General features: G+C 48.6%; 1 protein-coding gene and 2 pseudogenes across 11 annotated transcripts in view; all 3 read right to left on the reverse strand.

The window, feature by feature from the left end:
- LOC224733l-7 (LOC224733l-7 pseudogene) lies at positions 833-1,138 on the reverse strand (annotated as a pseudogene).
- The window catches only part of RT1-CE5 (RT1 class I, locus CE5), a 76,251-nt gene continuing 71,528 nt past the window's right edge, over positions 20,872-25,594 (reverse strand). For 5 of the 11 annotated variants that reach the window (XR_010060670.1, XR_010060674.1, XM_063279111.1 and 2 more), the window contains one exon: positions 20,872-21,281. Coding sequence is in view for 5 of the 11 variants with exons in the window: in XM_063279108.1 (XP_063135178.1) it covers positions 21,447-21,463 (17 nt within the window). In the remaining 6 variants the exon portion in view is untranslated. Of the gene's footprint in view, positions 21,331-21,384; positions 21,464-25,594 lie in introns of those variants that run through there. The other 6 variants (XR_010060672.1, XM_063279109.1, XM_039098665.2 and 3 more) reach the window with 3 other exon arrangements.
- RT1-CE9-ps1 (RT1 class I, locus CE9, pseudogene 1) lies at positions 21,325-24,514 on the reverse strand (annotated as a pseudogene).

A 25,594-nucleotide genomic window follows, 5' to 3' on the forward strand; every position in this document is an offset into this window, starting at 1 on the left:
TCTGAAGATGTGTCCAGTGCAGGCTGAGGGAAATGCCCTCACACAGGGCACTCTGCTGAGTTGGGTGTCCCCCTTTGTCTCCGTCTCCTCCTGCTCAGCCCCTCTGTGTCTCTGTCCCTCAGGTCTCACCACATCCCTGCCCAGCTCCCCTCCCTCCTGAGCTCTGCACTGACCCTGTCTCGTCCTTGGCCTCTGGTTTCTCTAAGGCGTCAGCCAGCAGCTGTGAGGCAGCTGTGTGGTTCCTGAGGCAAACATTCCAATGGTGGCTGGGGAGATGGCTCAGCAGCCAGGAGCACTTGTTGCTGGAGCAGAGGATCCAGGTTGAGTTCCCACAGCACACGGTGGCTTCCACCATCTGTGACTTCAGTTCCAAGGGATCAATGGTTGTGCACCTACATATTTATATGCACAAAGAGGACAGGTCATGAAAATAAATATGAAAAAATATGATTTTAATAATCCTGCCTGTCTTTCTTCTACACATCGAGAGTGTGAGGCCAGGGGCGGAGGGCACAGTGCTGTTCAGACAACAGTGGACCACCAGCCAATGAAGAGAGCTCTGTAACAGGAAGTCTGAGATGGTTGAAATAGTGTATTGAAATGACAATTTTCAGAACAGGATAAAATTAAAAATACAAAAGATCTTTCACTGTATGGACCTACTGTGCACAGTGGGTCACAGCCTCATCCCAGGGAGAAGACACAGGGTGTGCTGATCTTTGTAATTGAGCAGATGTCAGTTTTGATTCCCCATGAACAGGATAAATTCCACTCAGATGGTTGGATACTAATTTATAAGAGACCAGAACATCCAAACACCCAGAATGTTCCTCAGAGAAAGGTGTCCCCTTCCCCCATCTTCCCTCCCACAGCTGACCCTCCAGGTCTCACCTGTTGAAGATGGAGGAGAAGCTTCCCATTCTTGGCCAATGGCGCCCCCTGGTGGAAGAAACAGAGAGGACTGAGTCTGAGCCCAAGGAGCTGAGGGTAAAGGGGACCCAGGCTGGCTGAGCTGCCCATGGCTTCCTTGCTGTCTGTGCTTCTCCAGGGCTCTCAGGTCTCATGCTGCCCTGCTCTCATCACACTTACATCCAGAAGAACTTTACATGCTTTTCCAGCCGTGGGAAGAAAACGCCCTGTAAGAGGGGAGGCAGGAGGCAGAGCCCTGAGTGCTCAGAGGAGCTGCAAAGCCCCAGAGTAGTTGCAGACTCTGACCTGGACTATGATGTTGATTGTTTGATGTCAGCTACATGCGGGGTTAACTAAAACCCCAAAATGGAGGACAACATCTGTGAGGTGGTTTTGCTTAAGGGGAAGTGGGAAGATCAGTTTCTGACCCTTTCCTATGATGGAGGAAAAGACACCTGTAATCCTGAGTATTTGAGTGGAGTCCCTCCCTGTTTCTAATCTGGCCACACCTTCTGCTGGAGGCCTCAGTGTAGACATGGAAGGAATCGCTTGCTCTTTGTCTGCTTGCTCTTGCTCCTGCTCCAGCTCCTGCTGCTTCTGTGGGGCATTCCTGCCTGCCTGTCCGTGCTCTGCACAATGACGGCAGACTTACATTTATTTATGGATGCCTAGGCTTCATGCTGGGCCTGTCCCAGCTTCTCCTAACTCAGTTATCCCATTTACACCATCCTAAGTTCTGCCATGTGGCTGCTCACCTCTCCTCAGATTCACACATCCCGACCCCTCTGAGTCTGGGTGGCGAATCCCCCATGCTTCTCTCTTCCCAGAGTTCCTCCCTCTGACCAGAATCCTGCCCTCAGCTCTCCTTGGCTATGGGACATAGGCTTTGTATCTCATCCTTCAGAAGGTGCTTTAGGTGAGCAGGGTAATCCAGGCAGTATGATAAAGGAATGGAGGTATGGCCACTGCTCCCAACAAAGAGAAAAGACCTGCTGAGGTGCGTGTAAGAAGAAATGAAATGTCGGGGCTGGAGAGATGGCTCAGCGGTTAAGAGCACCTGACTGCTCTTCCAGAGGTCCTGAGTTCAATTCCCAGCAACCACATGGTGGCTCACAACCATTTGTAATAGGATCCAATGCCCTCTTCTGGTGTGTCTGAAGACAGCAACAGTGTATGTATATATAATATATAAATAAATCTTAAAAAAAAAGAAATGAAATGTCAAATGCACAGTCGAGGAAGATCGTCATAAATACCAGTCAGGAGAGAGGGAGATTTGCTTAGGGACACTGTAGAGGACAGCACATGAAGCTGAGGTGTGGTAATTACCCACCTGGCAGAAAATAGCGTCAAATGAATGGGATTATAGAGTCTGAGCTAGCCGGACAGCAGCCAAAGGTGTTTGACCAAGGCCTTAAGCATATACGTCTCAGAGTCCTTATTTCTTGACCTGAAGAGGCTGGGTAGAACACACGAGGTCAGGGCTATAAACACCAGGCAGTGTTGGCACCTGTTGCAGAAATGCGATTAGAAGTTACACCAGCATTTCTGTGCTGTTTGCTTCAGAATGTCTTTGTACAGATATTTGTGTTATCTGTGTATCATACAATGTAGCACCAATTGAGAGAATTATAAATGGCTATAGCATTTGAATTTGAGATAGAACAAGAATGACCCTCAAGGGACATTGCCACTCTTTCTAAATTTACACGGCCTTTGTGATGTCACACGGGACAGTTATCTCATGTTTCCTCATTATTATGACATGGTTATTGGTTTCGTTTGGAAGTTCCCCATCACACAGGGAGATGTGACTGTGTGTCCAGTTGTATATCATTAAAGTAAGTGGTGTTTTTTCCTCTGACCCAGCTTGCTCCCAGTAATTTACACAGAGAGACTATGGTTTGTTCAATTCGCTTTAAAGCACGATCACTGGGCATTACTGTTCTGTTTTTTTGTTTGTTTGTTTGTTTGTTTGTTTGTTTGTTTGTTTTTTTCCTTTGGTTCTTTTTTTCAGAGCTGGGACCCAACCCAGGGCCTTCCTAGGCAAGCTTTCTACCACTGAGCTAAATCCCCAACCCCTACTGTTCTATCTTAATCCTCTAAGCTCACCCAGCTTCCTCCCAGCCTAGTCTCCCTTGATGCTGTCACTGTAGTGTAGATGTGGCTCTATCTGAGGCTCAGCTCTTTTCTCAGGGTGGCTTCTCCACCTCTCCTCATGGCTGAAATCCCCCTCTCCCTTTCTCTCCTCCCCTCCATGGAATCAGAAGTACCACCCTGTTCTCTCCACTGCTCAGTTCTTGGCTGATCAGCTTTATTGACAAAGCAGAAAACAGACGGGGAGCAATGTTTGCACACACTCCAGACAGGACGTTCTTACAGTAAGCATTCCAGTGCCAAACCCAGTTTAAAACCAGATGTGCAGAAGCGAGAAATCGTCATTTGAGTGACACAAAGGTAATCTTTACACGGTGCACAATGACAGTTGTGCTAACAAAGCTGACAAGAGGTGGACGTGTGGTGGCCAGGCTTACATGCCAACTGGACTGCATCTGGAGTTAACCCCAACATGGAGGGAACATCTGTGACAGGATTTGCTCAGTTTGAAGTGTGAAAAATCAACTTCTATATGGATTTCTGTGGTAGGAGATACATTTTAATCCAGAGTATCTGAGATGGAGACCCCCACCCTAAAGTGGACCACACCTTCCGGTGGACGCTACATAAGGACACGGATGAAGGAAGCCTTTGCTCTTTGCCTGCTGCTCTGCCCTGCTGGGAAGTTCCTTCTTCACTGACTTGAGCGCCTACGTCTTTGGGGTGGTAGCTTACACTGAAGGGCAGCTGAGGCGTCCAGCCTTGTGCACTGAGCATCTACTGAATTCTTGGAGTTTCTATTCATCGTCAGCCATTGCTGAGTTATCTGGACCACACACTATAAGACATTATCATGCATCAAATACATTATATTATATATAACATATAAATGTTCATTCTATACGTTCTGTTACTCTTGAGACACGGCTAATACACAGACCCAGCAAGGCCAGGAAGCACTGGTCTGCCCTGTGGTGAACAGAAATGTGTGCTTTAATGAGAATGGCCCCCCAGGCTCATAGATGTGAGTGCTTGGTCCCCAGGGTTGGGCACTGTCAGGAAGTGTGGCCTTGTGGGAGGGACTGCGCCACTGAGGTGGCTGAGGAGTTTCAAATGCTCAGGCCAGGCCCAGGGTCTGGCTCTTCCAGCTGCCCGCGGATCTGGATGCAAACCCTCAGCTGTGTCTCCTGCATCTTGTCTGTCTGTCTGTCTGCTACTGTGCTCCCCACCATGTCAATAAGGAACACTGAGGATCGTGGGTGCCATCGAGTGGCCATTCATGTTGTTTATCTAAGGGACACTGAGGCCAATGTTGCATGGACAGGTGAATAAACTTAGGGATCTTCAGGTTTGGTTTCAGATGCACAGGGTGGAGGATTCTAAGAGGCCTCCCAAGAGAACAAGAGGGTGGGAAAGATCCTGCTGCCCTGGGTGAGAGAGGGGAAGCAGAACGTCACTGCAGCCTGGAGCCATGGGCGCCCCAGACTCAGGGAGAAGAAAATGAGGACCAAACTGTTCAGTGGGTCATCACCACAACTCAGCAGCCTGGCCACACCTAAGAGTCCCGGTGCCTGGTGCCAGGACTTTTGTAGAAGCCAGAAGTGGAATGAGAACCAAGCTCTCATAAACGATCTTATTCATAAGAAAGGGTTGGGAATGGAGTCTCAGAAGCCGTGAGGGCCTAGAGGAGTTGCAGGGTTAGAGTTGCAAGTTACAGGCGTCTCTAACATGAGAGGGTAGGAGAGGGCAGGAAGAGTCACAGTAGCCCAGCATGGCCCTGAAAACCACAAGGGTCTAGAGGAGCTGCGGGAGAGGCAGCTCTGAAGGGAAGGTGAACAAAGGGCAGGTAGGGAGCACCTTGGCCCAGGAGACCTAAGGGAACTGCAGAGTGGCAGTGCCAGTGGTGGGAGAATGGGGCCAGCTGAAGACGGCCATCCTTAAAGACTGAGGTAACAGTGAAGACAAATACTTGAGACCAATTGTAGGGTGCCCTCCTGTGGTGAACAACAGTACTGCGCATGCACAGGTTTTGCACCTGGTGTCAGTTCGCCAGTAATATGCTAATGAGGGGCAGAACCATGCTAGTGAGGTGATTCATTCTCCGCCAATTCCTCGAGGACAAGTAGTGGGATGATAGTGGGATGACAGTGGGGTGATAGTGGGGTGACCTGTGCCCCGCCAATCCCTGAAGCATACTGTTGTGTATATAAGGCGAGCGCTTTTGCCGCTTGAGGTCCCCGTATCAGCAATGAAGGTGGTCCTGCAATAAAGGCTGTTAACAAGGATCCGACGGTGTTGCGTCTTCCTTGCCGGACTAGGTGAGCGCGACAACTGGTGGCCCCGTACGGGCACCTGAGAATATTCTCGTGGATCCAGAAGTCTTCAGATTCAGGATGGCGACGTCGGAAAATTCCCAGATAAGGGAAGATAAGTTTCTCTGGAGGTAAGCAGAGACGATGAATAAAGTTCTCTGGAGGTAAGCAGAGAAGTTGAAAGCCTTGGTATAGAGGCCGAGAGGTTTGTGAAGTTGAAAGCCTTGGTATAGAGGTGGAAAGGTTTGGGAACTACGGCAATGTTGTTTCCAATTAATCCTTTGTGGGTAGGGCTTGTAATTTTGTTTCTTTTTTTCTTTGTGTGGGATAAAGAAGCCACAGACAGCAAGCTTAAGCCCGGACCAAAACCTCTTTGGCGAATGGTTCCTGCCTGCTTAGAGGATAAACCATGTGAGGAAGCCATTAGAGCCGTTAGGACAGGTCAAGAGGGTCCTTGCAGAACAACAAGAAAGTATGTCAGAGGGAAAAAAGGTCTCCAAAGAAAAAAAGAAAAGAAAAGGAGATAAAAGGAACAGAGAGAAGGCAGACATAAAAAATGGGGTCAGTGCAGCTTTTGTTGTGGCTCAAGTTGAGGCTATTGCTAGGTATGTGATTAGGCTCTGGAAACCTCACAGAGTCATACTGATCAGATTTGATAGAGGTAGACAGCCTGAAAATTTTATTCAGGAGAATCAAACAAAAAGATAAACTTTTGTCTTGAGAATTGTATAGAGTGTGCCTGCTTGGATTCCTGGTCTCAGGGAGATTTAGCAGGTGACAAGGTGCTTCTCTTAAAAAAGCAGTTTCAATCGGCCCTTGGAGCCTTGCACCTGTAGCTAAGGTATGTGTAGCCACGTCAATTTTGTTTCTGATTGTTTTTTTTTTTTTTTGGTTCTTTTTTTCGGAGCTGGGGACCGAACCCATGGCCTTGCGCTTCCTAGGTAAGCACTCTACCACTGAGCTAAATCCCCAGCCCCTCTGATTGGTTTTAAATGTATAAATATTCTCTACATGCCTTGTTTATGGACTATTGGCTTTTAAGTTGTTGGATATGGTTAAAAAAATGTAACATTGGTAACAGAAAGTTGACATAAAACTGATAAATTTGGATGGAGTCATTCTAGACAACATGTCGCATGAGCCAATCTAGGGAAACATGTCTAAATTGGGATGAAGGATAGACTCGGTGTTTTGGAGACTGGATTTTGGGATGATGAGGCTGATCTCGAGGAAGAGGCTGCTCAGTGTGAGAGAGAGAGATATGATCCAGACTGGCCACATGCTAGTGCACATGGCAACGAGGCAGACAATTAGGCAAGAAAGCAGTTATACCAACAGCACCTCTGTATAACCCTCAACATAAAAGCCTGGTGAAGCCTACAAAAGCTACTTCCTTTTGCCCAGAGGTGTGGAAAGAGATAGGATTAATAAGACCCTTGAATATTACCCTTCTGCTGTTGCACAGCTTGCTGTGTTAGGCGTTAAATCTTGTATTCAGCATTTTGGTATTTTACCCAAGAAAATTATTATACCATATACAACAGCTCAAATAGAAACATTGTGTGCCTTGATAGATGATTGGGCCATATTACGCTGTAGTTTTGATGGAGAGTTTGACAATCATTATCCTAAGGATCCTTTGCTACAATTTTTTACTGAACATCCAGTGATTTTTCCAAAGGTCACTGCCTCAGAGTCTTTGTTGGGAGCGTTAGATATTTATACAGATGGCTCCAAAACAGGTGTAGGTGCCTATATGGTTGATTCTCAAGAACCAGTATTAATTCAATACAGTCCAGGCACCCCCCAAGTTACAGAATGTAAAATTGTATTGGAAGTTTTCAAAAGATTTCATGATTCTTTTAATTTAATTTCTGACTCTGCTTATGTAGTTAATGTGGTGCGCTCACTTGAAATTGCAGGGCCAATTCGGTCGAGTAGTACCGTATGTCAAATTCTTTTAGAATTGCAAAATTTGATTTGGACCAGAAAAAATAAATTTTTTATACAACATATTCGAGTCCATACTAATTTGCCTGGTCCCATGACCAGTAATAACGCCCTGGTGGATGCTAGTACTCGTAGAGAGTTTATTTTTCATGCAGCTCCAGTTGATCTCGCTAGAGAATTTCATCAAAAGTTTCATGTTCCTGCCTTTACTCTTCAACAAAAATTAAAAATCTCTAGAGCTGTAGCTCATGATGTGGTGTTAAGTTGCCAGAATTGTGTTCAATTTCACCACCCTCCTCATGTGGGGATTAACCCTCGTGGTCTGATCCCGCTAAAACTTTGGCAGATGGATGTCACACACATATCTCAATTTGGAAATTTAAAATATGCTCATGTTTCTGTTGATACCTGTTCCGGTATTATACACGCTACTCTGATGACTGGTGAAAAAGCTCCTAATGCCATTAGTCATTGCTTAGAGGCGTGGGCAGCCGAAAGCCTGATAGTCTCAAGACGGACAACGGGGCCTGCCTACACTGCTAAGTCCTTTCAGGCATTTTGCCAAACAATGCAGGTCAAACATACTACAGGATTGCCATACAATCCCCAAGGTCAAGGAATTGTGGAAAGAGTACATCGTACCTTAAAAGAGCTTATACAAAAACAAAAAGAGGGAATTGCCAGCGGCCGAACACCAAAAGAACAACTTTCTTTGGCTCTTTTTACTCTAAATTTCTTAATTTTGGATGCGCATGGCCGCTCTGCCGAGGATCGCCATGCTGCTACTACACCTATAACTAATGCAGAAGTAAAGTGGAAGGATGTCTTAACTGATGAGTGGCGTGGCCTAGATCCTGTGATTTCGAGATCTAGGGGAGCTGTCTGTGTTTTTCCGCAGAATCAAGAAAATCCAATATGGGTACCTGAGCGCTTGACTCGAAGATTGTCTTCTGCTCTTCCTGAAGATGAGACTACGAACCCTACTATTACTGGGAATGGTAATCCAGGTTGATTCACTCATCTTGTGGGCTGTTGCCAGATCCTGGCCAGTACCCATGCCAGTTCATAGCATTCTACTGTTTTGCCAAACTTTTTTCTCCACCTCCTGTTTGTGTGATGTTCCCTGTATAGTGCCAAATGGAGAAATGCCCCAACGGTATGCCGCCATTAACTTTTCTCTGTCGCATACCTTATGTTTTACTGTTAAGAACTCTTCCCTGCCCTGCATTTGGTTGCGTAGAGCCACATTTCAATATTCAATATAATATAAGCTCTAATGTGAGCAATGTACCCATTTGGCATCTGGCTTTCTATTAGATAATCAAAGGATAGATTTAGTTCAAGAACAAATTGAAGCACTGTGTCATATGACACAGCTGTCCTGCATTTCCTCCTTTAGAGTTTATGCATTACTCCTTTGCGAGCTAACTTTTCTCAGCATTCTCAACAGAGCAAAGAAATCTCGAATTATCTGAAAGGAAACTGGTCCATGAAAACAGAGCAACTATCAAGACAATTGCTGATGCAGATTGCTGTCTTCAACAGCACTAGGTTGGACCCCATCACAGTTGAAGATTTGACCTCATGGATTACCAATGCTTTCTCCCTTTTTAGGGAGTGGGCGGGCATGTTTGCCTGGGGAGCTATTGTCCTCCTGGGATGCGGAGTAGGTCTCTGCCTTATTGGCCGTTTAAAAAGGGAACATGCCAGACACAAAGTGGTTGTTTACCAGGCTATGACCACCATTAATATGGGTGCTTCTCCCAACATATGGCTGGCCTCTTTGAAAGATTAAGAGTTCGCCCTAGATCATTTTTGTTACTGTCATGTGGAGTCATTGTATCCAGAGACGGGCAACTTTCCTCGAGCTCGGACCAACCTAAGACATGGGGCCCAGGGTTGGGGATTTAGCTCCGTGGTAGAGCGCTTGCCTAGCAAGCGCAAGGCCCTGGGTTCGGTCCCCAGCTCCAAAAAAAAGGAAAGAAAAGAAAAAAAAAAGACATGGGGCCCGGTTGCGATAGGATAACCCTATGACGGGTAAGTCCGAGTTAGGATTAGAACGACCTAAGACAGGAGCAATGACAAGATTGACGTGACACCCAGATCTAGACCAGTCATTTTTTTAAACAAAAAAGGGGGAGATGTAGGGCGCCCTCCTGTGGTGAACAACGGTACTGCACATGCGCAGGTTTTGCACCTGGTGTCAGTTGGCCAGTAATATGCTAATGAGGGGGCGGTACCATGCTAGTGAGTTGATTCATTCTCCGCCAATCCCTGAAGGACAAGTAGTGGGGTGATAGTGGGATGACAGTGGGGTGACCTGTGACCCGCCAATCCCTGAAGGATTATTAGCATACTGTTGTGTATATAAGGCGAGCGCTTTTGCCGCTTGGGGTCCCCGTATCAGCAATGAAGGTGTCCTTCAATAAAGGCCGTTGACAAGGATCCGACGGTGTTGTGTCTTCCTTGCCGGACGAGGTGGGCGAGACACCAATGAAGCATTGCACAGCCAGGTATGCAAGCCAGCCATCACTGTCCATGGCGTCCTGTTACACTCCCTCCAAAATTTCTGAGTCCTTCCACAGCTCAGGAAAACACCATGTGAGTCTGTCTTAGCAAAACCCTACATGAATCTGTCTCAGCCAACTCCATGTGTGTCTGTATCAGTTAACATATCTAAATTTTGGGCTCCAATCTGCCAATTTGCCCGAGTCCACAGAATTGGCACGAAGCCTCCAGACCACCATTTCTTTCTGTGAAGTCAGGACAAACAATGACCAGCAAGGAATGTCCAGGTACCATCCCCATCCAGCATCTTCCCTCCAGTGGGAAGTTCTTCTCAGCTGTGGACAGCTTTTCTGCTGTGCCATGAAGCTCAAACTTTTGGTTTCCTTTGAAAGTCAGTTGTGTGGATGGTATTTTGCTGAGGCAAACATGTGAAGGAGTGTTCTCCTGAAGCAGACACAAGTGAAAGAACTTTCTGCTAAAGCAAGGACATGAAAGGACCCAGGATGTAGGGTTATTTGATTCCAACATACAGGGGTTGGTTCACTTACATTGCTTTGTGGAGCTCCACTAGTTCTGATTCCATAGAGAGAAATGCACCAGAAATGTCCTGGTGGTGTGCTGGCGGCTCCCTGCTGCTTCCGTGGACTGGGCTGATTGGCAGAGTGACGTCAATCTGTGAATCATACCGACTTATGTGAAGTTTGGCTAAGATAAACTCACAGGCTAAGGCAAGACACTTGGTGAGGCAAGACTTATGGAGGACATGCGAAGTTTGGAGGGAGTATAAATGGGACCCAATGGACAGTGACAGGAAGCTTGGATTGCTTGCATAGCTCTCTTTGTAATGCTTCTTGGTCTCCTGTCTTCACTGATCTGCTCTTCCCTGACAGAAGTTTGCTAAGGAACTTCTCCTGGTGTCTCTGCTGATCCCAATCCCTCCTGCTGACCCATGCCAATTTGTCTGAGGTCTAGCTGTTTCTGCAAGGTAGCGCTACCATGGCTGCTATCCGGACACTAATGAACCGACCTGTGAACTTAACTGCTGATTTCCTGATAACACAGAGGAAACTTGCTCCAAAGATCAATTCCTAAACAGGTCCATATCCCCGTATCCTAATACCCTTTCTTTTCCACTTCCTTAGGTGGGTTGTGGGCTTAAAGGGAGGTTAAAGCATTTAAGAGACCACATTAAAGTAGGGCTGAGAAAAATATAACATTACAGCACCATCTCTGTGGAGCTGCTGGGCAAGGCCGGAGAGGAGGTGCTGTCGCTATGGAGATGCAGCTCCTATGGGACAGTTCCTTAGGTGGTATGGTACCAAGACTGTAGATGAGGCAGGAAAAGTGTCACCATTGTGAATAGCTCCTCCTGACAGCAGTAGGCTGAGGCAGGAAAGGCGATGCCCAACCATGGACAGCTCCTGGGACGTTGGCAGGCTGAGGGGATGCCATGGCCTCTCCCATTAGGACAGGAGCAGCAGTTTTGTCAGCTCCTGTCGGGGCATATCACTGCAGGCTGGGGCAGAAAGAAGCGATTTGCTGCACCTTTGATGGGATTTGCAGCTAACAGCTTAGGGTGTACAGAACTGATCATTGTTTGAAAATAAAATGCACATTTTACAAGTGGTGCCAAATGTGGGGCACTGCAGAATGGGCGGGTTTATTTCAAGTACCTTAGAACAAAAGGCAGGGGAAAAGGAATGGATACTTTGTTTCGAAAAGTCAACAATGTGTTTGCTGAAGCTTTTCTTGGGCCATGTCCTGCATGGATTTCCCCAACAGTTTTCTTTTCCACTCTCCCTCATATTTGGGGCTACTGTTTATAAAAAGGAGGAAAGACGTGACTGAGGAACTGGGAATAATACGGGAAGAAATGAAGAAGCTTGTGACTGAAAACATGGAGGGAAAAAGGAAAACAGCAGGGTTCTCTCTCTTCTGAGAAGTAGCAGAGTTGGCTGTGCAGCTAGAGAAATTAGCATAGAGGCGGAAAAGCTTGAAAATTGTCAAACACAGAAAAGGGAGAACTAGGCTCATTCCCAGTGACTGAAGCAGAGAGACGGAGTTTCACCTAGGGAGAAAGAGGGGAAGGAACGGGGTCAGAGGGCGGTCAGGTAAAAGTGGGAAACTGAAGGAAGGTCAGAGGAGACAGCCATTTTCAGGAGACAGGGATAAAGCACAGCACCTTCTGAGGACAAGCAGTCCTAGGTCACAAAATGACCAACAGCATTGCAAGTAGTAATACAGCATATGTCTGCTAATGGAGATAATCCACAAGGTTATGACAAAACAGAAAGTTGCGAATGGCCACTGATAAATCAGGAGGGGGGGGGAAGCAAAGTAATTCAAAGCCCCTATGCTTCAGCTCAAAACTCAGAGTCCTGGGCAAGCCTTGTGGTAATATTAGATTTTCCTGAATGTCTCGATGTAATTACTGAGTCTCAATATGTAGAAAGAGTTATTCCGCTCATAGCAACTGAATTCATCCTGGGAAATTCAGAATTAACTTTGTTACTTATGCAACTGCAACAGGCGGTCAGAAATAGAAACTGTGTCTTATATATCACCCGTAATTCAGTCTCTCACAGGCTTCCCAGGTCCACTAGCAGAAGGAACTGAAATTGATGAATTAGTAACAGGAAATGTGTTACAAGCCTCAGATAATTGTGAAAACACTAGGTTAACAGTAATTTTTTTTCGGAGCTGAGGACCGAACCCAGGGCCTTGTGCTTGCTAGGCAAGTGCTCTATCACTGAGCTAAATCCCCAACCAAAACAGTAATATGTTAAAGAAAAAAATTCTATCACCAGGCAAAGAGAAAAGGAATTTATAAAAATATGTCCTTCTTGTTTTTCGTAGTAACCAAACTCCTTTACACACTGGGAGGAACTTTAAGGGAACCAAAACCAACCAAACAAACAAATAAACAAATAGAAATCTGGCAAGTCTATGTGTTTCAGTTTTGGAAAAGGAAAGTTTATATACAATACCATTGACACATACTCAGGCCTTCAATAGGCAACTGCTCTGAGTTCTGAAAAGACTGATTCTGCAATTATACATTTACTGGAAGGAAGAGCTCTTCTTGCAATACCTGTACAAATTAGGACTGAAAATTCCCCTGCGTAGGTCTCCAGTAAGATGCAGCAATTCTGCCCTCATTACAAAGCACATTACAGCTACACCACACAATCCTGCAGGGCAAACAGTGGTAGAAAAGACCCAATCACACCTTAAAGAACACAGCTATAAAAACAAAATGAAAGAATAAAGGCCCCAGGGGTAGAATAGATTGTGCTCCGTTAACTTTGGATTTTCTGAACATTAACCAGAGAGGAACAAGAGTTGCCGAGAGACACTGGTACAAGGGGAAAACTGTGGAATTAAATCACCCTATATACTACAAGGATGTGTTAACATCAGAATGGAAGTCAGCAAATCTATGGGGTTGGGGATGCTGATTTGTTTTTATTCCCGCAGGACACAAAAGGTTGTAGATTGCATCAAAAATCATAAAGCTCAGAGTTGACCAGGGAGGTCCTCTGAAAACCATGGCCACTCACCCAGACCAAGTAAAGGAGAGAACCTGACCAGACACTGCCTTCCTATGACAGCCAGAAAAGCCCAGACAAGAAATGTTCAGCTCCTAACCACTGACAGGCCCATGTCACAGAATATTTCATTATTGTACATAGAAAACCTAATTGTGAGCAAAATATAAAATCCTCAAAACAAAAGCCAGGCTGGTTTGCCACCTGCAATCCTGGTTAATTGGGAGCCCGAGGCGCTGGCGGGAAAGGTTACTCCACTTACAGAATAAGGCTAAGGCCAGCCTGGACCCCAACCTGAAAGTAAAGGGCTGGGTCATAGGTCAGGGGCAGGAAGCAGTCCCCATGTTCTGTTTACAGCGGAGGGGGGGGATTTCAGGTGAAAGATGATGTCAGGGTAAGAAAAGGTAATTTGAGGTTCTTTCCTTTACCCCATACACCCCAGGGCCTTGGCTGCACCAGGCTGGGGGGCCCTAAGCTCGAGGAGACCCAGCCTTGGGAAACCATGCGGCTTTCTCACTTGTCACAACTTTCCCACCTACTCCACCACCCCCTCCAGGTGCCAGTCCTGGGGCTCCCAGGCTCCTGGGTTCTCATCATAGCCCTGGGTGTTCTGGAACTTGCTATGTGGTGGAACAATGCAGGGATCCGCCCTCCTGAGGGCTGGGATTAAAGGCATTTAATCCTAAAGAATCCCGGAACCCTTTCGTGGAGTGGGTCCCATCAAACTCAGCTGGTGTGCAGCTCAGTGAGGACAGGGTCAGGAGGTGGGGAGCTCATATCCCGGGCGACAGCAACAACAAAAGAAAGAGAAACTAACGCCTCGATGTGGGGACGGTGCAGGGGATATCCGGTTCCTTAGTGTGGCCCTTGTTCAGTGTGACCCAGAGGGCGCGTGAAGCTGCAGACCGGCAAGCAGTTCCTGCAGTCTGGAGGGACTTTTGGCACAGGACCCTTGGGAGCTGCGATGCCGCTTATGGCCGCCAGGCGGCAGCAGAACACACGAGTAGGAGCCTGTCCAGGTTCTGATCACCTAAGTGGCTGTGAGCTTTGAAAGCTGGGGAAGGCTCTTCATACAGAAGCAGCCAGGAATTTCCCCTTCAGCCCCAAATCCTCTGTTTTGCGGTTTTCACGGATCCTTATGATCTTCGGGCTGAAACACAGATTGCACCTCTGGCTCCTCCCCTGAACACACACACACACACACACACACACACACACACACACCCTCACACACACACATAAAGACAGACGCACGAACGCACCCACGCGCGTGCAGGCCCCCCGCCCCCACATACACACCCGACACTTGGCATGCAGAGGTGAGGCAGGAGGATGGAGAATTCAAGGTCAGGACAGGAGAGAGTACTCAGAGGTTGAGAACACTGACCACTCTTCACAGGTCCTGAGTTGAAGTCTCAGAAATCCCGTGGTAACTCACAATCCTCTAGAATAAGGTCTGGCTCCCTCTGCTGGCGGGCAGGCATATGTGCAGACAAAACGTGTACATAATAAATAAATCTTAAAGAGAGAATTCAAGGTCACCCTGAGCTACAAGACATAGCACAAACAGCATAATTGGGCGAACACACAGGCTGCATAGACGAGTAGCATCAGGGGCCACTCTGTAGGGGGAGTTGTGTCGATTTTTCCCTTCCGTTGCTCAATCCTAAGACCAGTGGATAAACCTAGTGCAGGGGACCATAGAGCCCTGCAGTAGGGTTGGTAGGTGTTCCTCCATGCGGTAATGTCCCCAGTATTGTTCAAGGATCTCTTTCTTTAAAGAAACCTTATTTTTCTTCATTTCTTTTTTGTTCTTTTAAAAAATATTTTTATGTAAAAGGGTATTTTGTCTCCACGATATGTCTGTGCACCACGAGCATGGAGCACCCCAGGCGGCCAGCAGAGGGCGCTCTATCCCCTCTGAGGCTGGAGTTACAAGTCGGTGAGAGCTGGGAACTGAACCCAGGTCCTGTGGAACAGCAGTAAGCATTCTTCACCTCTGAACAACCTCTCCAGCTCCACGAATTTACTCAGCGTATTTTTATGCCTTGGCTCTCTGTGATTCTTTTCTCTGCAGAACAGGGCCGCACTCAGGCCTGAGCCACCCAAATACCCTTCAGAGACGGTCTGTACAGGAGAAGCCCTGGGTTCCTCAAGGTCACAAGTCCAAGAGTCCCAATCTGTCCCCACAGTGTTCAGTCCGATGTCCTCCAGCACCAAGCAAGGATTGGTAACATAACTGGCACATGGATCCTTCCAGATGCCCTGTGTGGACTTAGATTTTTCAAAACCTACTTTAATAAGCTTACTTAAATGTCTTAACCTCTCCTCTAGCCCACCACCCACCCAGAGGTAGAAGAGAGGAAAGGTTAACAGGCAAAGGAAGATGTGCACCTGTCTAGAAATAGTTCTTTGGGGTGAATCCAATCTGCGTCGTCAGGATACCAGCACTGAGCTCACACGGGTCAGCATTGGCAGTTCACTCCAGAAGCAACTTTGAGGCTCTACCCATCGGCCTGAGTGTGCAGAAGCAGGATGAAGCTGCCAGGACACCACCAGAAGTTCCTTGGTTTGTTTCTCTCTACAAAGTCATGGCAAACAATCGGCGAAGAAGGCATCAGCATCGTCAGTGAAGAGCGGCTTCAGCAAAGCCCAACGAAGACCCACGAAGAGTGGCAAGGGGAACCAAAGCCACACAGTGTCGTCCCTGGTCTGTTGGGTTATATCTAGACCCTTTCCCAACACCACGAGTTCTCTTAAGAGGACATCTCTCAACCTCTAGCAAAACACCCCATGCCCCTCTTCCAGGCAGCTTCCAGAAAACACCACATGTCTGCTTCAGAAAAAAACATCCTCTCATGAGACAGTTTCGAGAAAAACATTACACGACACAACCGAGTCTCCAAAGAAACCAGAAATTTCCACTTCAGGCCTGGTTCTCCTAGATTAGGTCCTCAGATCAGTTGGCTGTGCTGCCAAAGTGTTTGTTTGTTTGTTTGTTTTCTTTCCTTATTTTTAAAGATTTATTTATTTATTCTATATAAGTACAGTGTGGCTGTCTTCAGACACACAGAAGAGGCATCAGATCGCATTACAGATGGTTGAGAGCCACCATGTGGTTGCTGGGATTTGAACTCAGGACCTCTGGAAGAGCAGTCAGTTTTCTTAACCACTGAGCCATCTCTCCAGCCCACCAAAGTGTTTCTTGTACTCCATCCATGTCTGTTTTTAATAGGTAGGCTTTAATTCCATCTTTAGCCCAAAGCTTTAGTATGGGATTTTGAAATAACAGAAAACCCTTGTCTGCTGACTGTGTTTTAAACATTGGGAATGTGGTTCAGTGACTAGAGTGCCCATCTTGTACACTGCAGGTCCCAGGTTCAATTCCTCAACACCTCCAAAAACAGGGCAGGGGCACCCAGGCCAGGATGGTGAGGTGACCCATGTGGCAGGGCTTGCCATCAAGTCCGACCACCTGAGTTCAGTCCCCCAGAACCCACATGGAAAGAGAGAACTGGCTCCCCAAGGCTGTCTTCTGACTCCCTCCACCCACCAACACAACCACCACTGGGGATTGCCCTGATTCACACACAAGGCACACACACACAAACACACACACACACCACACAGCAATAGTGTAAACACATAAAATATTGAAAATGCCCATGGTTGTCCTTGCACAGGTTGCCCTTTAATCCTTCTGTCAGCTTCTCATCACAACGTGGGTTTTGGACACAGGAAAATTCCCCACTGGAAAGTGTGGAGGCAAATTGGACACAACTTATACACGTGTGTTTCTGTGTCCTTCAACAGGAAACAGTTGTAGTATAATTAATATAGCTGACAACCGGTTCTGGCGATTTCCCACTCCATGCAGATTCCGGTGCTCTAGCTGTTTCTGTGTCAGCCGCTTTCACACACTGTCCCCTTGGCAGGCTGTTACCACGCCTGACACACACATCCCATTCCTCGGTCTGTGTTAGGGTGGCCCCACACCACGCTAGCCCCAAGCATTCCATAGCCTAGCACAGCTTCCTGTCAGGGACTCTGCCTACACTCCCAACAACCCAGTGAGGTCATGACTCAACAGACTGCAACCCAACACCCAGGTTTATGTGTTAAATACTCAGTGTGCAGTGCATCCACACAGTTAACTCACATCCAACTGATAAGGATACAAACTGCCCATGTAGACAAGATAAATTTGCCTATAGAAATCAATCCCTAAAGAAATATTCATAACAACCTGTGTCTACATAGAGATGCTTGGTGAGGATCATTTAAGTCTCCCTCCATGTTGCTTCTCCCTTTCTGTTCCCCCCTCTCCTTCTAAAACCTGTTCCTGCATCCCTTTCTTCTTGCCCAATGACAGGCCTCTTTGATCTTGTGTCTGCCTTCACCTCCATAAGGACATCAACCTACATGAAACCAGCATGGTTCCTTCTTATTGCACTGATTTAATTGTTATGTGTAGGACTGTGCGTGTCATGATGCCCACATGAGGCTCAGAGGATAACTTAGGGGACTCAGGTCTCTACATTCACCATGTGGCTTCCATGGATCAAACTCAGGGAGCAGAGCTTGGTGCCAAGCACCTTTACACTCTGAGCCCTCTCGACGGTCCCCTTGGAGACCATTGGGTTCGAAGGTTTCCTTTGGAAAGTCCCTTCCTTCCTGGACTTGGCATATACAAGAGATGCCCACCATGACATTAGAAAAAGCATTTACTGGCCAGATAGGTACCAGCTTTGCCTTGGGTGACTCTGGAGAACCAAGTCTTCTGGCCCAGGCCCCACCTGTGGCAGTGTCAGCCCGCTATGGCTGGGAGAGGCCAAAGCCTCAATCCAGACTCCATTTTAGAGAACTTGAACTCAGGCAAACTAACAGTCTGGTACCTACCGTTAGTTTCCAAGTGACCTCCCAACAAAAATGGAGCCCAGCTCCAGTCCCTAGGCAACCCCCATCAGGACTTTTGTCTCCAGGTTACACCCGGACAAACCTGCATCCCTGGTTACAAGCCCATCCCCTATCCAAGGACCACCAATGCAGAGGGAAGCAGAAGTTAAGTTTATGATACGATTCTCAGCACCAGCCAATGATGTCAAAGGCCATAGTAACTTCCCAATTAGATGCTTGCACACTCCCTCCACACTTACTGCTTACTTATTGGGGATACAGTGAGCCCCAATAGATATTTGGGGCTCCTCATCACCAAAACTGTCCTGCAGGACACAGTGTGCTGGCCTGAACTGGTTCAAAGGAAAAGGCCCTACTGTGATTACCTCGGATCGGCTCCTGTCTGGATTTGGGGGATCTCTAACATTCCCCTGGCACCACACCCGGAAGACCCCATATTTGCACTGAGAGCTTGGGTGTCACTGTCTATATTAGTTACTGTGGTCCTTCGGATAAGACAACCCCTGTATTCTTGGTCTCTTGCACTTGGAAGAGCTCAAGAGAAGGGTAGAACAGCTCAGAATAATGACAGTGAGAAAGAGATTTCTGAAGGGCTGGAGTTTAGTTGTAGCATCAGGCTTGTTAAATAGATATCTCATATGTAGTTGAGAAAATAAAGTTGCGGGTTGGAGAGATGGCTCAGCGGTTAAGAGCATTGACTGCTCTCCCAGAGATCCTGAGTTCAATTCCCAGAAACCATATGGTGGCTCACAACCATGTGTAATTGGACCTGATGCCCTCTTCTGGTGTGTCTGAAGACAGCGACAGTGCACCCATGTACATGAAATAAAGAAAATCTTAAAAAAAAAAAAAAAAAAAAGAAGGAAAGAAAAGAAAGAAAGAAAGGTTCTCTTGCTGAGCAGTCAGGTTTCTACCTCAGCTTCTGCCTCCCATGTCTTTAGTGCTATGAATATGAGATGATTTAAATGGTCACAGGCCTCTGAGGGGGACTTTGCTCTCCTGCCATACAGAGCCATCCAAAGGCAGAGCAACCACAGGTGCATCAGCTGCAAGACCCAGGTGCACAGAGCTGGGGGTGGAGATTAAGAGACTTCAGGGAGTTAACTCCAGAACACAAGATGGAAAAGGTAAGAGAGTCCAGGAGTATAAGAGATTCAGGGGGCGGTACCCAGGTTACAGGAGAGAGAAGCATCTCAGTTCGCTAAGTGGAAACTTCTGGTTTCTTTGGAAAGTCAGTGGAGACAAATGATGCTTTGTTGAAGGAGACACAGGGGAAAGGATGTTATGATAAGACAGAAACGTGACAGGACACGTGACAGGACACGTGACCCGACATGCGACGGGACACCTGATGTTTGGAAGGAATGTAATTAAAACCCAAGAGACAACAGACGAGGCTGCATGCTATGGCTGAGTCTTACCATTGTTTATTGGTCACCGTTTCTCCTGATTTCATAGAGAGAAATGCACCAATGATGTGCTGGTGGCTTCCCGTTGCCCCTGCAGTGGGCTGTTGGGCAGAGTGGAAGTTTCGGGATATGTGCACTGATACAGACTCAAGTGGAATTTCACTGAGGCAAGACTTGTTGGAGGACACGTGCTGTTTGGAGGGAGAATGAAGAGGACACAGTGGACAGTGGGGGCGGCTTGCACAGCTGGCTTTGCAGTGCTTCCTTGGTCTCCAGTCTTCACCTTCCCAGAGCTGTGCTTTGTTGAGCGAGTCACAGCAAAGAACTTCTCCTGGCTTCCCTGCTGGTCCTGGTCAGTCCTGCTGACTCATGCCGATTTGGTGGAGGCCTGGCAGTTTCTGCTGCCTTGTGCCACCGCTGATGATTCATGTCTGCCATCTTGACACTACTGACCTGGACAGCTGCTGTACTGTCAATTAGAGATTGGAGTTGCCCCCAGGAACTACTACACACCAAACAGCTCAGCCTCCCAGCTTCTTCTGAACTGACCAGCCATTGCTGATTCTTGTGAACTGAGTTGCAGATTAATTTGCCCCAGAGAACCACTTCTAAACAGGCCCACCTCTCCAGTATCCTCATAACACTTCTTTTCCATGTCCTTTGGTGGGGTTTGGATGAGAAGGGAGGTTACATATTTAAGAATTCCATTACTGAAAATAGGTTTTGAAAAGTCTAATCCAATTATCTCAGCTGTGGATGTGCTTCTGAAAGTTCAACAAAAAGGGACATCCTACACCTCAGTTCCCTGACACTGGAGAGGAGAAGCAGAAATCACCACAGCAGCATGGCTACAGGGAGAGCCCAGGGCAGCTTCCCGACGCCATCATTAGCAGCTAAATCAAGTGGGTGGGAGGAAATATAGTGACTTATCTTGTGCACCCTGCACTTTAGAGGACCCCACTTGAGTCTCTGATCTTCAGCCCTGGGGGCTCATAATCCTGGGGACAGGACAAGGCTCTGGCCTTCCCTGTGTCCTTGTGATCACAGACTCTCCCCATGTCTTCACAGTGATGGAGAGGGCACAGCTGGAGGTGACAGAGCTGAGGCCTGAGCCCATCACAGACAAGAACTGACTGAGCACACCTGGGCACAGCCCTGTCCACACTCAGCTCCCACACACAGCCTGTCCCTCCAGATACACACAGCTTAGTGACACAGATTCTGGAAGCTTCTCCATCTGCCATTTATTTTATTCGAAAGCAAAACAAAACAAAGCAAAACCCCACAACAAAAAACCTCTAAGTATTCCATCCAGTCATTAAAAAGCCATCAACACTTGGGTCAAGGATGTGAACAATCAAGTTCACACTCAGATTCTTACTCTCAGTGTGACGGGCTGAAGCTCAGTGTAGCAGAGAGTGACAGGATGCAGATGTCCCCACCCCCCACACCACAGGCTGGACAAGCCAACCTTGGCTGTGGAAGGGAACGCAGGCAGTGCAGGGACAGGGTCCTGGTGTGCAGGGCAGGCTGGGCTCCACAGTTCTTCACACTGAAGCCATAGAATCACAGGGAACATCAGACACTGGTGTCTAAAGAGAACTGAGGACTCTGGATGTCACAGGAGAGACCTGAACACATCGTCTGTCACTCAGTCCACTCCAGGCAGCCGTCTTCATGCTAGAGAACGAGAGCCATAAACCATCACTGTAAAAACAACAGCCCAACAACCATCCACTCACAGGGGATTCTGGGAGTCCCTGAAACCCAATCATGTCCACATTGCCCCTCCCCAGTCAGACCCCAGAGTCACCTTTACAATCTGGAAGAGACACATCTGAGGTCTGGGAGGTGTCCCTGTCTAGGGTAAAACAAAATGTGTGTGTGTGTGTGTGTGTGTGTGTGTGTGTGTGTGTGTGTGTGTGAGTGTGTGTGTGTGTGTGTATGTGTTTCTGTATATGTGTATGTGTATGTATGGATTCATATCACAGTACAACTCAGGCCCCCAGAAGATTTCTCTGGAGGAGCTACTATGGATTCCCTGAGCTCCCCACATCTCCTGCTTCACTTCAATAACCTCAGGAAAGGGGTTGGGGATTTAGCTCAGCGGTAGAGCGCTTGCCTAGGAAGTGCAAGGCCCTGGGTTCGGTCCTCAGCTCCGAAAAAAAGAACCAAAAAAAAAAAAAATTACCTCAGGAACAATCCTGCCCCAAACACTAACCTGGAGCAGGGGCATAATCTCCTTTCCCACCTGTGAGAAAAAAAGCTGTGAGTTCAAGGAAGATTTTGACAGGAGGAAGTTTCCAGAACTGTCAGAGGACTCAGCTGGAGACATTAGCAATGAGGGGTGTGGCAGTGTTTCCCATTGATGAGCAGAGCTCTCTTCTAAAGGAAGCTGAGGGGAAACCGACCCTGACCTTTCCTACCTGTGTTTCTCCTCCAACTCCTCACAACAGCTCCAATGAAGGCCACGACTACAACTTTGGCCACAGCTCCAAGGACAACCAGAACAGCAATGATTACCATGCTGGAGTTGGTGGACGGAGAAGGCTCTGGGAAGCACCAGGGTCTGCAGAAATCTCCCTCCTTACCCCATCTCTGGGTAAGCGGCTCAGGCAGCCCCTCATGCTCCACTCATGTGTAATTCTGCTCCTTCCCAAGAGGCACCACCACAGATGCCCACTTCTGGAAGGTTCCATCCCCTGCAGGCCTGGTCTCCACAAGCTCCATGTCCTCGGTCAGGTCCTCCCCATTCAACTGCCAGGTCAGGGTGATGTCAGCAGGGTAGAAGCCCAGGGCCCAGCACCTCAGGGTGACATCACCTTCAGGTCTGGGGTGAAGGGTCACATGTGCCTTTGGGGGATCTGTGTGGAAGATTTAAGAAATCACACAGTTAACAAGACAAACTGAAATCTACACAGGACACAGTTAAATCAATGATGACACTGAACTGTGTCAGTCTGACACTTCAACTGTCATCGACTAGTGACCTGCAGGGAGAGCTGGTCCCCTCAGCACAGAACTGCACACTTTCCTGAGGGACTCAGAAGCTAAGAGGGAATCCACATGAGCCAGTGGGTCAACATGGCCGTCCTTATGTGATGTTCTATAGCATGAGATGGGTGGTCACAGAACAAAAGAGGGAATGGAAAATATTTGATTTAATGTGTGTTTGCAGAGAAAAACTGACTAGAAGCAAAATAATGCCTTCAAAAAAAATAAAGAAAGAAGAAAGTAAGAAATAAGAAAAAGAGAGAAAAAAACAAAGAGAAATCCCACAGTTTATATTCTTCCGGGGGGGGGGGATATATTCCTCCAGGGTACCCCATAAGGGCTCATGGGACCATTCTCCACTGTAGGAAGAGAGAGAAATGGGGTGTGGAAGAGAGGCAAACCCCACATCAGGGAGGGATCTGTGAGAATGTATTCTATGGAAAGTTCTAGAAACTGGGGGAACCAGCCTAGTGTAGTGGAGTTCATGTCTCCCATGAGGTAAAGGAGACCTCTGGTCCTGAGGTGTAAGGGCTGACACACTCAGCAGGACAGGAGTCAGTGTCCTCAGAGAGTGGGTGTGGGCAGAGGACCTGGCCTGGGAGAGGCCATGGCTGACAGCAGGGAGTCCCTGCTGTTAAGTGGGGAAATTCTCTCCTTCCCTCCTGAGAGGGACTCAGAACTCTCCAGGGAGAAGGCTGGGCCCTGGGAGAGGCAGTGCAGTCACCGTGATGAGGGATCAGGAGACCCAGGGACACTTCTCTCCCCTCTGAGACAGGGGCATCACCCAGCTGAGGGTTTCTTCTTCCCCAGGACTGAGCCCCAGCCCGAGGGCAGAGGAGAAGCCCGCGTCCCCGCACCTGAGCCCAGCAGCGCCTCCTTCCCGTGCTCCAGGTATCTGCGGAGCCACTCCACGCACGTGCCCTCCAGGTAGGCCTTGTAATAATCTGCATCACCAGCCTGATCCCACTTGCTCCGGGTGATCCGTGCCGCTGTGTCCGCCGCCGTCCAGGTTTTCAGGTCTTCGTTCAGGGCGATGTAATCTTGGCCATCGTAGGCGAACTGCTCATACCCGCGGAATAGGCTCCCTTCCGACCCCACGTCACAGCCAGACATCACCTGGAAGGTGTGTGATCCAGCAGGACAGGGCGGTCATCCCCGCCCACCAGCCCCGCCCCCGCCCCGCCCCGCCCACCCGGGGACTCCTCCAAACTGAAAGGGAAACCGGCTCGGGTGGGTTCAGCTCCTGAAACTCGGACTTGGGACCCGGGACGTTTCCTGCTGTGTGGGGACGCGGAGGGATCGTGACCTCCGACCCGGGGTCACTCACCGCCCTCGCTCTGGTTATAGTAGCGGAGCAGGGTCCTCAGGTCCACTCGGAACCACTGCTGGTTGCCCTTGGCTCTCTGCGTCTCCCGCTGCCAATACTCCGGGCCCTCCAGCTCCATCCACCGGACCCGCGGCTCCATCCTCGGATTCTCCGCGTCGCTGTCGTAGCGCACGAACTCCGTGTCGTCCACGTACCCCACTTCCATGTACCGGGGCTCCCGGAGGCCGGGCCGGGACACCGCGGTGGTGAAATACCGCAGCGAGTGTGAGCCTGGGGGCGGCTCGCGGTGAGACCCGGACCTCCTCCCGGGACCCCGGGCGGGTGCGCGGGCCCGGCCGGGAGCAGGGCGCGGGGCTCGGGTCGCGGGTGGAGAAGGGGCGGAGGGTCTGGTGTTCGACGCGGGGACCGGTCTTCCCGGGTGCCGCCCCCGCCCCTACCCCGAGGCCATTTCCCTCCGGACCCGGCACTCACCGGCTTGGGTCTGAGTTGGGGCCAGGGCAGCCGCCAGCAGCAGGAGCAGCAAGGGCGGCGCCATGGCCCCCATTGGAGATCCCGGACAGGTCTGAGTCAGGCTGCTTGGACTTTATAACCAGCCCAAGATCGCGCTACCCAGTGGGAGGTCAAAGCGAATCAGATGCCTAGGAGCTGTAAAGAGAGTTGTGGCTCCAGGGCAAGAGAAGGGCAGGGCTGTGCTGCAGGAGAACTCAGGGAGCAGAGTAGGGTCCTTGTGCACCTCTGTCTTAGTGATGGTTTCCATTGCTATGATAAGACCCCATGCATGACCAAAAGAAACTTGAGGAAGAAAGGATTTATTTCAGTTTACACTTCCACATCACAGTCCATCATTGAAGAGATTCAGGGCAGGATCTTGAGGCAGGACTCTAGAGGTAGGAGCTGAAGCAGAGACCATGAGAACCATTGCTAACTAACTTGTTCCTCATGGCATGTTCAACCTGTTTTCTTGTACACTCCACGACCACCAGCCAAGATTACCTCCAGTGGGCTGAGCCCCTTCATATTGATCGTTCCCTGGGAGGCTTCTTAGAGTTCTCGCAGGGATCAGAGGGCTAAGGGATGTTGCAAAGGTCACACCACAGAACAGGCTTCATGTGAGAGATTTATTGGGGGTGGGTAGTGGGTGGAGGAGAAAAAGAGCCATCTGCGAGACCTGCGCAGGATAAAGGTGCACTACTTGTGGCCACAGTGGAAATGTGTCACATTTGGTGGCTGGTGATGGTGTGGTGTCTAGCACTGAGGGTCTGAGAGCAGGCTGGTTCTGGAAGGTGGGTGGTTGTTGGTTACAGACATCCCTTCCTCTTATTTACATTGTACAGTGAGAAAATAGGAAGGGGTGATCCATGAGGCCACACAGGGTCATCATACTCTTTAGACTGCCTCCTGCTCTCTGGGGTGCAGCAACATCTTTGAAGACCCAAGAAAGCTGGGAAGCTGGGGAGGTTCAAAAACAGCAGACTGTCCCCTCACTGTCCAGGCTCTGCAGGGCCATCTGCAGCTGAGGAATGCAGACTCATCTTTAAGTTGAACCATCATGGGGCAGGTGCTTTGAAGCTGTGTGGCACCCTGACTTTGAGGAAACACCTGGAGCTAGCATTTCCCTGAAGC

This window comes from Rattus norvegicus, chromosome 20, assembly GCF_036323735.1.
Source record: "Rattus norvegicus strain BN/NHsdMcwi chromosome 20, GRCr8, whole genome shotgun sequence".
NCBI classification, from domain to species: Eukaryota; Metazoa; Chordata; class Mammalia; order Rodentia; family Muridae; genus Rattus; species Rattus norvegicus.